Source organism: Otolemur garnettii, unplaced genomic scaffold, assembly GCF_000181295.1.
Source record: "Otolemur garnettii isolate 467f Iridium unplaced genomic scaffold, OtoGar3 scaffold00006, whole genome shotgun sequence".
Classification (NCBI taxonomy): Eukaryota; Metazoa; Chordata; class Mammalia; order Primates; family Galagidae; genus Otolemur; species Otolemur garnettii.
The window spans coordinates 39,840,600-39,854,447 of NW_003852401.1; the positions used below are offsets into that span (position 1 = coordinate 39,840,600).

The window sequence follows — 13,848 nt, forward strand, 5'->3', positions numbered from 1 at the left end:
ATGGCTAATATCCTGCTTGACTTTCTGGGTATTTCTAACTTTGCCTTCCTGTGTGGGATGGTGCTTCTCCTTCTATCTGTCTGCTACTTAGAGACTCTATATTTCCCAACATTTTGGAAACAGAGAAACAGTAAACAGGTAAGTAAACCAGGGTGGCTCAGAGATTTTAAATCTTTTTTTCTTTTCTTATGTAGGCATTTTAATGCTATAAATTTCCCTCTAAGTATTGCTTTTTCTGCATCCTACAAATTTTAATAAGTTGTATTTTTATTTTAATTTGGTTTAAAATATTTAAAATTGTCTCTTGATGCTTCTTTGACCCGTGTATTATTGAACATTGTATAATTTTCAAGTATTTTGGGATTTCCAGCTATCATTCTGTTATATATTTCTGGTTTTATTCCATTATGATCTGAAAGCAGACATTCTATAATGTCTATTCTTTTTTATTTGTTAAGGTTTATTTTATGGCCCAGGATGTGATTTATCTGGGTTGATGTTCCATGTGAGCTTGAACAGAATGTGTATTCTACTATTGTTAAAATATTCAACACATAGCAATTGGATCAATTGATAGTGCTATTGCAAGCCACTCTATCTTTATTGATTTTCTGTCTGTTAGATCTGTCAATTACTTATAGACATATGTTGAAGTCTCCAACAACAAAAGTGGATTCATCTCTTATAGTTCTTCCAGTTTTTTTCCTCACATATTTTGGTACTCTATTGTTAGATGTGTACACATTAAAGATCGTTACATCTTCTTGGACAATTGAGCCTTTTGTTATTATTTAATGCTTGTCTTTATCCCTAATAATTTTCCTTATCCTGAAGTTTGGTCTTAAATTAATATAGCTACTCCTGTTTTCTCCTGATTAGTGTCAGCATGGGTGCAGTTTTTCCATCCTCTTCTAATCCATGTCTTGTAGACAACATATAGTTGGGTCTTAATTTTATATTCAATCTGATATTCTGTCTTTTAATTGATGAATTTAGGCCACTCACATTTGAAGTGATTTTTACAGTACAGTTGGATTAATATCTGCCATTTCTGCAATTGTTCAATTGTACTATTTACATTACCTGTTCTTTTTTCCTCCCCGTTTTTCCTACTGTCTGTGGTTTTAAACAAATACTTTATTTTATTTTTGATTTAGGTGATATTTTATTTTATAAAGAGTCTTCCTCCGTCACGAGGCTGGAGTGCAGTGGTAGAATTGTAGCTTACTGCAGCCTTGAATTCCTGGGCTGAAGCAATCTTCCCACCTTAGCCTCCTGAGAAACTGGGACTACAGGTGTATGCTACCACACATGGCTAATTTATGTTTTTTGAAATAAGTTTTGCTAGTTGTTCATGTTGGTCTCAAAACTTCTGGCCTCAATTGATCTACTTGCTCCAGCCTCCTGAGTAGCTGGGAGTATAGGTAGAAGCCACCATACCTTGCTATATGACTTTTAAATGTTTATGGTTAAGGTGTACAAAATGATGTACTGTTATAATTACACATAGTGAAATGGTTACTGTAGAGCTATCATCTTACATATTTACTTTTCCTGTATGGTAAGAGCATTTAAAATCCACCCTATTAGCAATTTTCCAGTATATAGTACAATATTTTTGTCAGTTCCAAATTTTATTTCATTAAGTTAAAGGTGAACAAAATGTTTATGTCACATGTCATTATTTATCTATAATATATGTTTACATGGAGGACAAACAGATATAGGATTTCAGGTAACTTACTGTATAGTCTACTGTTCATTTAAAAATATTCTTCCTTCCACCAAAACTCTACATTAAAAGACAAACGACAAACTTTTTTTTTACTACATAAAAGCTAGATACAAAAACCTTTTTTTACTACATAAAAGCTAGATTTCTGATGTACATTTATTTCCTTGTCCACTCTGATGATGATGAGAGGCACAAGTGTGCATAGTTCAGTAAAATAATGCAAACAAAGGGCTTCTGTTTCTCTCAGATACCAATGAGAAGCCCCCATTCATGTCTCTTACAGTAGTATCACATGAACGATGCTCATACTCAGTCACTTCTTTCGTTTCCCTTTTTTACTTCCTTCTTGCTGAAGACTTTGGTCACCACCTCCTGTTTTCTGAGAGCTTGTTTTTAGTTTGGGTATCATTTCCACTGCATACAACGTTACTGAGCTATGTGATGGGAACTGTACAAGACAGAGGCTGCCATCTTCTTGTATGAGCTGAACCTAGACTCTGCCTCTGTTTTGGACATCACAATTCCTTTCTCTAAAGCATATTTTATTTCAAGAAATACATGAAGTCCTGTGGCTAAGCATACATCTTGAATCTCTATAACTGTAGGACGTTCAATAGCTTTACTTATGGGTATATGCCTTCTTTCTACAATGGTCTTGTTATTGAAATAGAAAGGATAGATACAAATAGACCTGTCCTGGTCAGCTGGGGACTGTGAGGCAACACAAACCAGTCTCACAAGGGTCCATGCAGTGCCAGCACAAGATCCCCAGGGAAAAAAAAACTGACTGTAACAATACAATATTGCTAACTATAGTCCTCATACTGTACACTATTAGATGTATAGACTTACTTATCCCACACAATTACAACTTTGTATGTACATCTTCCCATTTGTTTTTTCTTTTTCTTTCTTTCTTTCTTTTTTTTTTTTTTTGTTGAGACAGAATGTCACTCTGTGGTCCTGCATAGAGTGCTGTGGTGTCATCATAGCCCATAGCAACCTCAAACTCTTGGGCTCAAGAGATCCTTTTGCCTCAGGCTCCCGATTAGCTGGGACCACAGGTGCCCACCATGATGCCTGGATAGTCTTTCCACTTTTGGTAGAGATGGGGATCTTGCTCTTGCTCAGTCTGGTCTTGGACTTCTGAGCTTAGGCAATCAATCCACTCGCCACCCACCCAGAGTGCTAGGATTACAACTCTGAGGCACTGTGCCTGGCTTACATCTCCCTATTTCTTTCCCCTAACCCTTCTGTTCTGGGTGGCCACTGTTTTACTCTGTTTCTATGTATTCAACCTTTTATTATTTTTAGATTCCACAAATAAGTGAGGTCATGCATATTTTTCTTTCTATGTCTGATTTATTTCACTTAGTATAATAACCTCCAGGCTTGTCCACGTTGTTGTAAATGTCAGAATCTCTCTCTCTCTCTCTCACTTTGTCACCCTTGGTAGAGTGCCACAGTGTCATAGCTCATAGTAACCTCAAACTCTTGGGCTCAAGTGATTTTCTTGCCTCAGCCTCCCAAGTAGCTGGGACTATAGGTGCCTGCCATAATGCCAAGCTATTTTTAGAGACAGGGGTCTCACTCTTGCTCAGGCTGGTCTTAAACCTGTGAGCTCAGGCAATTCACCTACCTTGGCCTCTCAGAGTGCTAGGAGTACAGGTGTGAGCCATGGTGCCGGCCTTAGGATCTCTTATTTTTTAAAGTCTGATACATATTTCACACTTTCTTTACCTATTCATTCATCAATTGTTGTTTTTCAATCTTGGCTGTTGTGAATAATGCTGCAATGAACATGGGGTGCAAATATCTCTACAAGGTACTAATTTTATTTCTTTTAGGTATATATATAGTTTATTTTGTGTGATATATTAGTATATGACTCCTTCTGTCTTTTACATGGACTCTTTTTCCATACTTTTACTTTCCATCTTTGTGTATTCTTAAAGCTAAAATGAATCTCGTATAGTTAGCATATAGTGGAATCTCTTTCTGCCCCCCAACCGTTCAGCCATTCTGTGTTTTTTGATGGAAGAATTTAATCCATTTACATTTAATTATTAGTAGGTAATAATCTACTAATACCATTTTGTTGTTTTCTATTGTGTAGTTACTTTATTCCTCTTACCACCTTCTTTTATGACTTGGTGATTTGTAAAAACAAGAATTTTATGAGACTCAATTTTCTCTTCTCTCTTAGCTTATAAATTATATTTCTTTTAAAACATTTTAATAATTACCCTAGTTTATAATATATGTTTACAACTAATTTTATTACGCTTTCAAATAACACTATATTGCTTTTCAGCATAGTAGTGAAAGTACCTTATGATAAAGTTTTTATAATTCTTCCCCCCTAACCCTTATAACATTGCTGTCATTCATTTCATTTCTATACCATATATACTTATCTATATATCATAACCACTCCATATGTTTTTGTGGCTATCATAATTATATTAAGAAAAGAAAAATAAAAGTTTTATTTAGTTTTATTTTGCCTTTATTTTTTCCTTTGCTGAGTGCTTTTTCTTTTGTTTTCCTTTCCTTTTTTTTTTTTTTTTTGTTTTTGATTTTCCAATAACTTTATTTTGCTATATTGTGCATGTTGGGGTTGGCAAGTCCTGATAGCTGGAGAGCTAGAAGAGAAACTAGGAAGCTGTGGTCTCAGCATGGTCCTTAAAGGAGAATAGAAGCTTCCTTGCCCTTGGAACCCTCTTCCCACCCACTGTAAGCATGGGCACAATACAGCACCAATTTTTGTTCAGGGCACTTGGGTGCTTCATCTCTTCTGGGCTAAAGGTAAAGTCAAACACCTAGATGTTCTGAAGAATAGGACAGTGATACTTTGGGGGAAGCAGATCACTTTCTGTTGGACCTGCCACCTGAGCAAGATTTCAGTTGGAGATCAGACATACATTGCAACCACTGGTTCCTCAAGCAGGACAGGCTCATCAGGATCACACCAAGCATAACCAGAGAAGTCCAAATGACTGTACGCAGTCATTTCCAGGCTGTGTACTTGGCAGTGGGCCAATTAGCTTGTTCTGAGCCAAGTATATGGTGGCATTCCACCTGCAAAACATCTGGGTGCATGTAGGCTACACTGAGTATATCATCAATTTGCCAACTGTTAGAGTTGGACAGGCCCAGTGCCCATACCAGCCCTTTAGCCACCAGTGCCTCCAGAGACTTCCAGGCTCCACTCCTTGTGGTAGGTGGAGTTATAAGATGATCTCAATGGTATTCCTGTGGAAGAGGTTTCTCCCACTCAAAGGCATAAGGCCAATGCATCAAGCAGAAATCCAGATTCTCTTGGAAGTCAGTTAGCATCTTCTGTAAGGCAGGCTCCACATCATTGGGGTGGTTCTTGGTGTCCCACAGCTTGGTTGTCCTGAGGCATTGCCTTGCCCAGTCCTAAGTTTCCCTTCAGGACCTCCTCAATCTCATTCTCATTGCCGTAAATAGCAGCACAGTGTGGCGTACTTTACACTAAGGACATACTTAATAGCTGTTTTACCCAGCCAGGCTCACTGTTCCAGATATTCAGACTAATCAGGGGCACCTTCTGCCAGCATGCAGGAGGACATAGGAAGCCTTCATTGTTACCTTGCCACCTTACCAAGAGCACAGAGCATGAACAGAGTAGGTGAACTGGGCTTAGTTCTACATACTACCAGAGACCCAGTGGACCTCAGTCTACATCTGGTGGTAATGAGGAAATTCCACCCTGTCCCTAGCTTCCTGGGGAAGGAACAGAAGGGGATGGAAGCCAACGCTGCGAGGCAGTACACCAAAAGTGCTGCCCTCCCCTGGATGCCGGAGGTAAGAAAGTGCAGACACTCACTCAATATTGTGAGTCTGGAGAACTTGTGAATATAACCAGGCAGGATGGCCTATCACATGGATGTTTGGGAGTGGGGGAGGCACTCTTTCTTTTTTATATATAGATATGAATTATCATTTTACTTTTCCTTAAAGAGGTTTTTAAAACATTCCTTGTAGGGCAAGTCTATTGGTGAGGCATTCTTTGTGTGTTTTCATTTTTATTACAAAAAGTTTTTATTTCTCCTTCACTTTTGAAGGATAATTTTGCTGGATAAGGATTCTAGGTCAGTCTTATCCTTTTTTTTTTTCTATCAATACCTTAAATATTTCACTCCACCCTTCTTGCTTGCATTGTTTTTAAATAAGAAGTCTATAATTCTTATTTTGTTCCTTATAAGTAAGGTGTTTTATTCTCTGATTCCTTCAAGATTGTTTTCATTTGGTTTCATTCAGTTTGAATATGATATGCCTAGCTGTAGATTTTTATTTATCCTGCTGGTGTTATCTGAGCTTCCATGATCTATGGTTAATTTATCATTAATTCTGGAAAATTATTGGCCATTATTACTTGAAGTACTTCTTTTGCTTCATTCTCTCTCTCTTCTTTTCTAGTACTCTAATTGCATGTATGTTACACATTTTGAAACTGTCTTATGGTTCTTGAGTAATCTGGGTTTCAAAAAATTTTTAATTCTTTTTCTTTCTTATTTCAGTTTGGGAAATGTCTATTGACATATATATTCAAACTCACTTATTTTTTTCCTTGGCCATATGTAGTTTATTGTTGAGTGCATTAAAGGTATTCTTCAATTTATAATGATATTTTTCATTTCTAACATTTCCTTTTGATTCTTTCTTAGACTTTTCATCTTTCTGTTTATATTCCTCATCTATTCTTGAATGTTGCCTCCTTTTTCCATTAGAATTCTTAACATATTCATCACAGTTCTTAAAATTGCATGTGTGACAATTTCAAAATTGGTGCCACATATGAGTATGGATCTGATGCTTGCATTGTCCACTTTATTCAGACTTTTTTTTCTTGTCCCATGACTTGTGATTTTTTGTTGAAATCTAGACACAATGTATTGGGTAATAGGAACTGAGGTAAATAGGCTGCTAGTGCTAGAATTTATATTAATCTGGATAGGAGTTTTTTGCTGTAGCTATCCATAACAGAGCCTTATATTTCCTCTAGAGTTATTGTTTTTGTTTCCTCTGGGATCATAAGCGTTCCCTAAGATCATCTCCTTAAGTACAATTTACATACTGCAGCTCCTTTATCTATTGTCCCTTGTTACTATAGTGAAGCTCTGTTAGTGTGGTGGTAAGGTGTCCGGGAGATATGATTAAATCTCAGTCTTTTAGTAGGCCCATGTCCCTGGGCTGTGATGTTCACAAGTATTGCTAAGCTATTTTGCCCTACCCCTTAAATAAGTCAGGGAGGCTAGATGGGGCTGAAGTTGGGTAACTTCCCTTCCCTCATGTGGGATAAGGCTCTGGTAATATTTTCCCCTGATGAGTAGGCTTCTGTTATGAAGAACACCCAGGGTATATTTAAAATGGTAACCTTTCCTTTCTCCCTCCCTGTATCCCTCTTTTTAGCTAACTCTATGCAATTAGTTTTCTCACAGCACTTGTGAGAATCTGATGGAGCAACTAGAGGTAAAACCTATGCCAATAGCAGGGACCCCCTAAGAACATGACCCCAGGAATTTCTTACTCTTAGGCTAGCTTACACACAACCTTCAAAACTTCATCAAGGTGTCCATTTAAGTGTTCCCTTTATGGCTCCAGTGGCTTCTGCTTCAGGTAAGCTGATCTCTAATATAATTCTCTTCATTTCCCTTTTCTGAAGATTTTGTAGGGTGGTTTCAATTCTCTGGTAGCTCCAAGAAAAGGCATTTTCAGTTTGTTCAGTTTTTTGTTTCTTCTAAAGATGTCAGTAATTACTTCCAATCTCTTTAAATGTCAGATTTGGAACTAGAACTTACCCCTCAGAGAATGATTCATTATTTTCCTGCTCCTCTTCCCACATTTCTAAATAAGTTTGGTTGGCTTAAAGAGATGCCTGAGAAGGGAAGTCTGAAGAGAAGACAGTGCATGACTCTTCTAGGGGAAGAGGTTGGGCAGTGCTAGGCATTTAGGAGGACGCAAGTTCCACCTCAGGCTCACAGGGTGCCTATCAGGGTATAGTGGAGGGTTCCAGGATAAAACCCCAAACAGTGATTTCATGGTCCTGGATTGGCATATTTAGATTGGGTTCTCTGATAGAGAACAGGTTCTTCTGACAGCTCTGTTGTGGCTTGATCTCGAGTCACATTCCCATGTCAGTGTCACTTGACTAAGCCTTCCTTCATGTTGGGCTGATCATGACAGCAGGGTGAGAGCCTCTGGGCAGAGGCTGAAGCTAAAGCTCTTTTCTCAGCATACAGAGTCCTCTGAGGAAGGAGATGTCACTTTGGCTTCTGATTTTGTGTTTTCCTTGAGCACTGGTGTTCTTTGGGGTCTGTTTTTCTGAAAACATCAAGTGGGGATTTCATAGACAAAAATCCTCCTTTGATTTTTTCAAAGAAGGAAAAATTGGAAATATTTTGTCACTTTTAAAAATTGATAAAAGGAACAAAGTTCTATTAATTAAAATGGAAAGCCATGTTATGCTTGTGTAATGAGCATCTACACTTCCTAGAGAGAGTAGTAAGAGAAGGAAGTCCCAGACTCTCATTCTTTTCTTTTTGTTCTTAGCATCTGGGCAGAGCCAAAAGAAGGAAGAATGGGATTCGGAAAGGTAAGGTTCTGCTTCCTTGACCTGAGCTCTGCATGAGTGAGCCTTTCTGTTCTTTCTATGAGATCCCAGGTCCATGATCTCTGAGGATGTTAGTTGCTACAGTGTCTCTGGAAAAACAGACCCCTTAGACCTGAGAGAGGCACTCAAGGGAAGGTAATGAACTGAGACACTTAGAGTCTCTGCTCTGCCCATCCATGGGCATGAAGGAGTAACGGCCCTGGGCAATGGGTGTTGCCTAGTAGGTGGTTGTGTGAAATTTTGAGGAAGGACTACCAATTGGTTTGGAGTCAGAATTTCTGTCTCCCAACTTTGTGTAAGTATTTTAAATTCCTGAGTGCTCAGATTCCTTTTTGAGGTAACCACTGTGTTTCATGTGGTGGTTCTGAACATCATGTGGGAAAATGCATGTGAAAGTACTTTATACATAAGGTCACCTACACATGTGAAAGTATCAACTCTATTAATATTCTCAATGATGATTTGATCTTCTCTTCTGATTCTTGGGTTTCTCCAAGACCAATTTACTAAAGATACTATTAAGGAACATTCTACTTAGATTCCTGCAAGATGTCTCTGCTAACTCCATGACTGTCCTGTGCTTCCAGGTCAAAGAGCTTGCCAGAGTGAAGTAGAGGAGGCAAGGAAGCTACTTTCTTTGCTGCAGAGGTGACTCAACATTATCCTTCTTTCCTGTATCCCTCTTTTTAGCTAACTCTATGCAATTCTAGGACCTCATTGAAGAGTGTGGTTGATAGTGGGTTGGAAAATCCTGACAGAAAGCCTGTGGGAAAAGGGATAAAAGGTATCTTATGTGATCAGGGAAATGGGTGCATATAAAAGGATAGTATACATTGGGTGACCTTAGATTTGCCAGACCTGCAGAGGTCACATGTTTGTTTTGGTCCTGGCTACAGCTTTGTATCTCCTGTCTTCTGCAGCCCACCAGGTCAGCATAGTGACACCAACTGCTTCCGCCAACTGTTATGTCCTGACCCCCTCTGTGAGGTGTGTAATAGAGCCACTGCTGAGGTCAAGCGACTGCTTTTCCAGGAGTCTCCAGAAGATGCTGTTCCCTCAGTGTCCCCTTTGACTTCCACAGCAACTGAAGAGCCTTCTCCACCTTCTGCTTCCATTCTTTCACCTGACCTGACCGCCCCCTTACCTGATTTACCTTTGCCCTCACCACTGGATGACTCTCTGCCACCACAGCCTGTTCCTCCCTTGGATTCCAAAGTTTCACTGGACCATTCCCCACCCCAGCTGCTTGCCTTTACCCCTCTCCCACCACCTCACATTCAGGGAGCAGATCCTGTTTTCCAAGCAGAGGCTACTTTGTTTGTAAAGACCATCTACAGATTTGACCCTATTCTTTCCCAAGATACTGACCCTTTACCAAATGTCTCCCAGGAACCAGATCCCACTGATTCACATGCTCAGCATCACAAATCCCAAACCCTGTTTGCTTCACCACTGCCAGACTGCACTTTAATTGAGACTCTATGTAAATCAATCTCCACCTTAGTGAAGCCTGTTCTGGAGATAACCTCTCCAGAAAGTTCTGATGGGTTGTCTACCTATGTTCCAAAAGTCAGAGGAAATGACCATTCAATTTCAGAATTCTCCCAGTGTCAGGCTCATGCTATAAACATGTTCCTCCCTACATCACCACACCCTGATTTTCAGCAAGAGCATGTTTCTTTCTATCTACCAGAGACCTCTCCTACCAAGCACATGGAGGCCAGTAGTCTTTCCTTCCTTGGCTTTAATATACAGGAACTCTTGGAGAGACAAATAAAAAAGAGAATGGCTTTCCAGGTTTTGGAGAAGAAATACAAGGAGAAGGGACCATTTTCAAAACAAATGTGGTCAGAATACCAACCAACATCTTCAGGGAATTCACTGCAGGCACTTGTTGATGAGCAGAATATGATAGCCCCCCAAACTGGCTGGAACATTAAAGACACACCAGACAATCTGCACATTTGTCAGCCACTCCTATATGTCAAGACTTTGGGAGGAAACTTTCAGCAGAAATATAACCAATTCTTCTGGGGTCTTCCCTCTTTGCACAGTGAGTCCCTAGTGGCTCCTCTCCTGGTCTCCAGGAGCAATTCCCCACTAGACTCTTGCATTATATCATTCAATGAAAGCTGTAATTCTCCTGCAGTTCAAATGCAAGATCAAGAATCTCCGTCATTTCCTCAATCCCATCCTCCTCCCCCCACTCATGTACATCCCTACCCCTTTTCTCAAACCAGTCCTCAACCCCACGTTCTACCTCTTACACAGGTCCATTCCCAGGCCCACCTTCAATCTTCACTTCCTATGCCACCATCATCCTTTCTACCCCAGATTAAGGACTGTGGAGTATGTTTCCATAGACTCCAGAATGAGGCTGGCTCTCACATCTCAAATGAAAATCAACATCTGGAATGGCATGTGTTGCAGAAGCAACAGGAAGGTTTATGGGGTGTAGTCCCTGTGCTCCAAAAATCTCAAGCTGTTTTCTTTCCAGCTCCCAACCTTCCATCGGTCAACCAGTCCTCCCACACCTCTGGTCCAGGCTCCACCTGTCCTGGCCATTTTAATGTCTACAGTGAAACCCAAGAGGAGCTTGAATTCCATGTTCCAAAGAGGCTAATGTCATCCTGGTGCCGCCATACCTGCAAGAATCGGGGATCTCTAGCACTGATGGAGCCTCAGTGCAAATCAACAGAAATATCTCAGCAGAATTATAGTCATACTAACTCAGAGTCCTCTGAGCTTCATGGCCATGGTAGCAAGGATGTAGGTAAGACAGAATTGAGTTGCTTAGGAAGTTTCCATGAGGGGGTCTCAACAAAGTTTCACCTGAGGAAAGAGGTACCCAATAATCTGGGACACATCATGGGGAAGTGGCCATTAGATAAAACACTAGAAATTTCAAAATGTATCCTAATGAGGGAACCGAGGGCTGCCTCTGAGGCACAAAGTGACTTGGTATGCTGCTCAAGAAACAACTCAGGGGAGGAACTGCTAAGTGTATCAAGGAGCAACTTAGACCAGAATCAAAGAAAATCCATTCTTAGATTACATCTGACCAGGAAGTCTTGGCAGATCACTGCAGATAGGATCCCTATAGATGTGTGTCGTTCATGGCTGGCTGACAACAATGTACTGTGTCTTCCTGGGAGTTCTCATCATAAAATGGAAAGAAATTTAGCATCATTGGCAAGTAGGGCCTACTGCAAGATTAGCACGCTAGGGCTTTCCTTTCTTGATCCCAAAACCTATCATGGGCTAGAAGCCCATATTATGAGGTTTAGGTTAAGTCAGACATGGGGCCTACCCCTTAGGGTTCTTGAATCCATCAAATTCTATGCCTTGAGAGAAGCCAAAACATGGCCTCTTCCCCAATTTGACTTTTTTTCATCTGGCACCTATTTTTCTAGGTTGGTTTCTAAGTCCTTTAAGGAAACCTCAAAAACTTTTCAGGGAAACAAGTTAAGAATGAGTTCAGTTCCCATCCTGAATTATTTCCTCCCTGAAACCTCACCTATAGGTAAGGAAGAACGGGGGTTCCTGAGACAATCACCCTCTGAAGCTGACCATGAGCATGAAGAGAATGCCCAGACAACTGAACATGGCAGACAGACACTTCTGCCCTGCACACACAGCAGCACAGACAATGCAAGACAGAAACAGACTATACTAGCCAAGAGACACAGCCCAAAGCTGCCTATGGGACAAAATGGAGCTAGACAAGCATCAGGGAGTGAAAGAGTAAGTTTCAGTGATAGCGTAGAAAGGCTTCAGGATGAAAGTATGGTGAAGAAGGATTCAAAACATTTTTTTGTGTCCAATGTGTTGCGGGAGATATTCAAGGCTGATGAACTCTGCTTTCTTCAATCACAATCTACTGATACCTCAACAACCACAACCAGTGAGTTGGGAAGTTCCTCAATGATAAATGTGAATAAAAGTGAAGACAAAATTACTGTGACTACCACATACTCTCCATCAAAAATATCGATTCCTGAAGATTCTACATCATTAGACCTTGAAAGACAGCTGGTTAGTGAGATAAAGTTTCCATTGAAGAGTGAGGAGCATAGCCAGACTGAAGATGGTGCCAGTGGCACTTTCTATAGTTCAGATTGCTTGGCTTCTGAATCTTCACTGCCTTGTTCCAAGGATGTCTCCAGCAGGAGCCTGGCAACTGCTCAGGTGCTGCGTCTCCACATGAACAATGGAGAAGTCATCATGGAACAGAGAGAGGAGCCCCTGGACCCTAAGGATGTCTTAGAGGAGTGCCAGGATATGGATTTTCCATCATTCAAGAGGGTAGTGATCCCTTTGGGACTGAAAGCAGGAGAAAGTGGAAATGAGGACCCAAGATTACAAACATACAAAGCCAAAAGAAAGTGCCATTTTGTCAAAGATAAGAGGACATTAGAAGGGGCTTCTAATATTGTGGGCCAAGACAAACCATGTCCTCCTGAAAGTTACTTTAGAAAAAAGATAAGGGAGTTTTTTCAGTGGTTCAAGTCCAAGATAAAAGGCACCTGGCTGCAAAGTCCCCACAAAAAAGTCAAGTTCATGCATGACTTTTTCCAGGACCAAGACCCCGTTGAAGATAGACATGTCTTTATTGTGAGTGATGGGCCTCTTGAAGCTTTTGAGCTCATGAGGGTCCTTGGGAATATCCTGGAGGAAAAACTGGGATGTAGGCAGGAATCTGAGGCCTTGCAATTAAATCAGAAGAAGAAAGAACTGTGGTCCCTAGTAGAGCCCCACAAAGGAAAATGCTCCTACTATGCGGTTCCCTTTGGCCCAGAGCAAGGGGAAGGATCAGTTACCAAGTACTACAACCAAGAAGCTGTCTTTGCTGGCCCAAGTTGTCTTACAAGTTTTAAATGAATCAGATGTAGGATCATTCCTCCTCAGAAAGTTGTGACATTGAAAGACAAGCTATTATTCCAGATTTATCCTCTTTCCCCACTCTCTCATCTAAGCCCTATCTATATGCAAGTAAGCCAGGTACCTCTGGCTGCCCTTTCACCAGCTGAAGAGATTTGACTCTTCTACACAAATAAAAAATGCTTCTCCAGCACTTACAGGAGGCAAAACTTTTCTCCAAGGTGTAATTCAGTTCTTGTTGAAAAAGCCTCTCAGTTTTCATGATAGTACATCTCTGATAAGAGCAATTTCTTTTCAGCAAGACTATTGATCCTCCTGAATAAATGTTTCTTCTACTAGAGAATGGTGTTCTCTGTGTACTGCACTGGAGGCTTGGGTTTTGAGTATCCCAGAACTAGTGCTTAGGGAAAGGAAAGGAGTTAGTTTAGTTAGAGTTGGTTCTTACTGCTGTTTGTATCTTTTAGCTTCTGAATGGTGACAAGTCCCTTGTAGGGAGCTGACAATAGCTTCTCTGTCTTGACCTAGAGTCCTTTATATGACCCTTCTTATATGGCCTATAAATAAAACACTGTATTTCATAAAAAGTACAAAA

General features: G+C 40.3%; 1 protein-coding gene and 1 pseudogene across 1 annotated transcript; one reads left to right on the forward strand and one right to left on the reverse strand.

The window, feature by feature from the left end:
* On the forward strand, positions 1-13,256 carry LOC100949625 (putative spermatogenesis-associated protein 31D3). The gene is made up of 5 exons (XM_023509059.1): positions 1-138; positions 7,686-7,693; positions 8,326-8,357; positions 8,963-9,023; positions 9,296-13,256. The coding sequence occupies exons 1-5, from the start codon at positions 1-3 to the stop codon at positions 13,254-13,256; spliced, it is 4,200 nt and encodes a 1,399-aa protein (XP_023364827.1).
* Positions 2,049-4,748, reverse strand: LOC100949299 (annotated as a pseudogene).
* Positions 13,257-13,848: the final 592 nt, after the last annotated feature.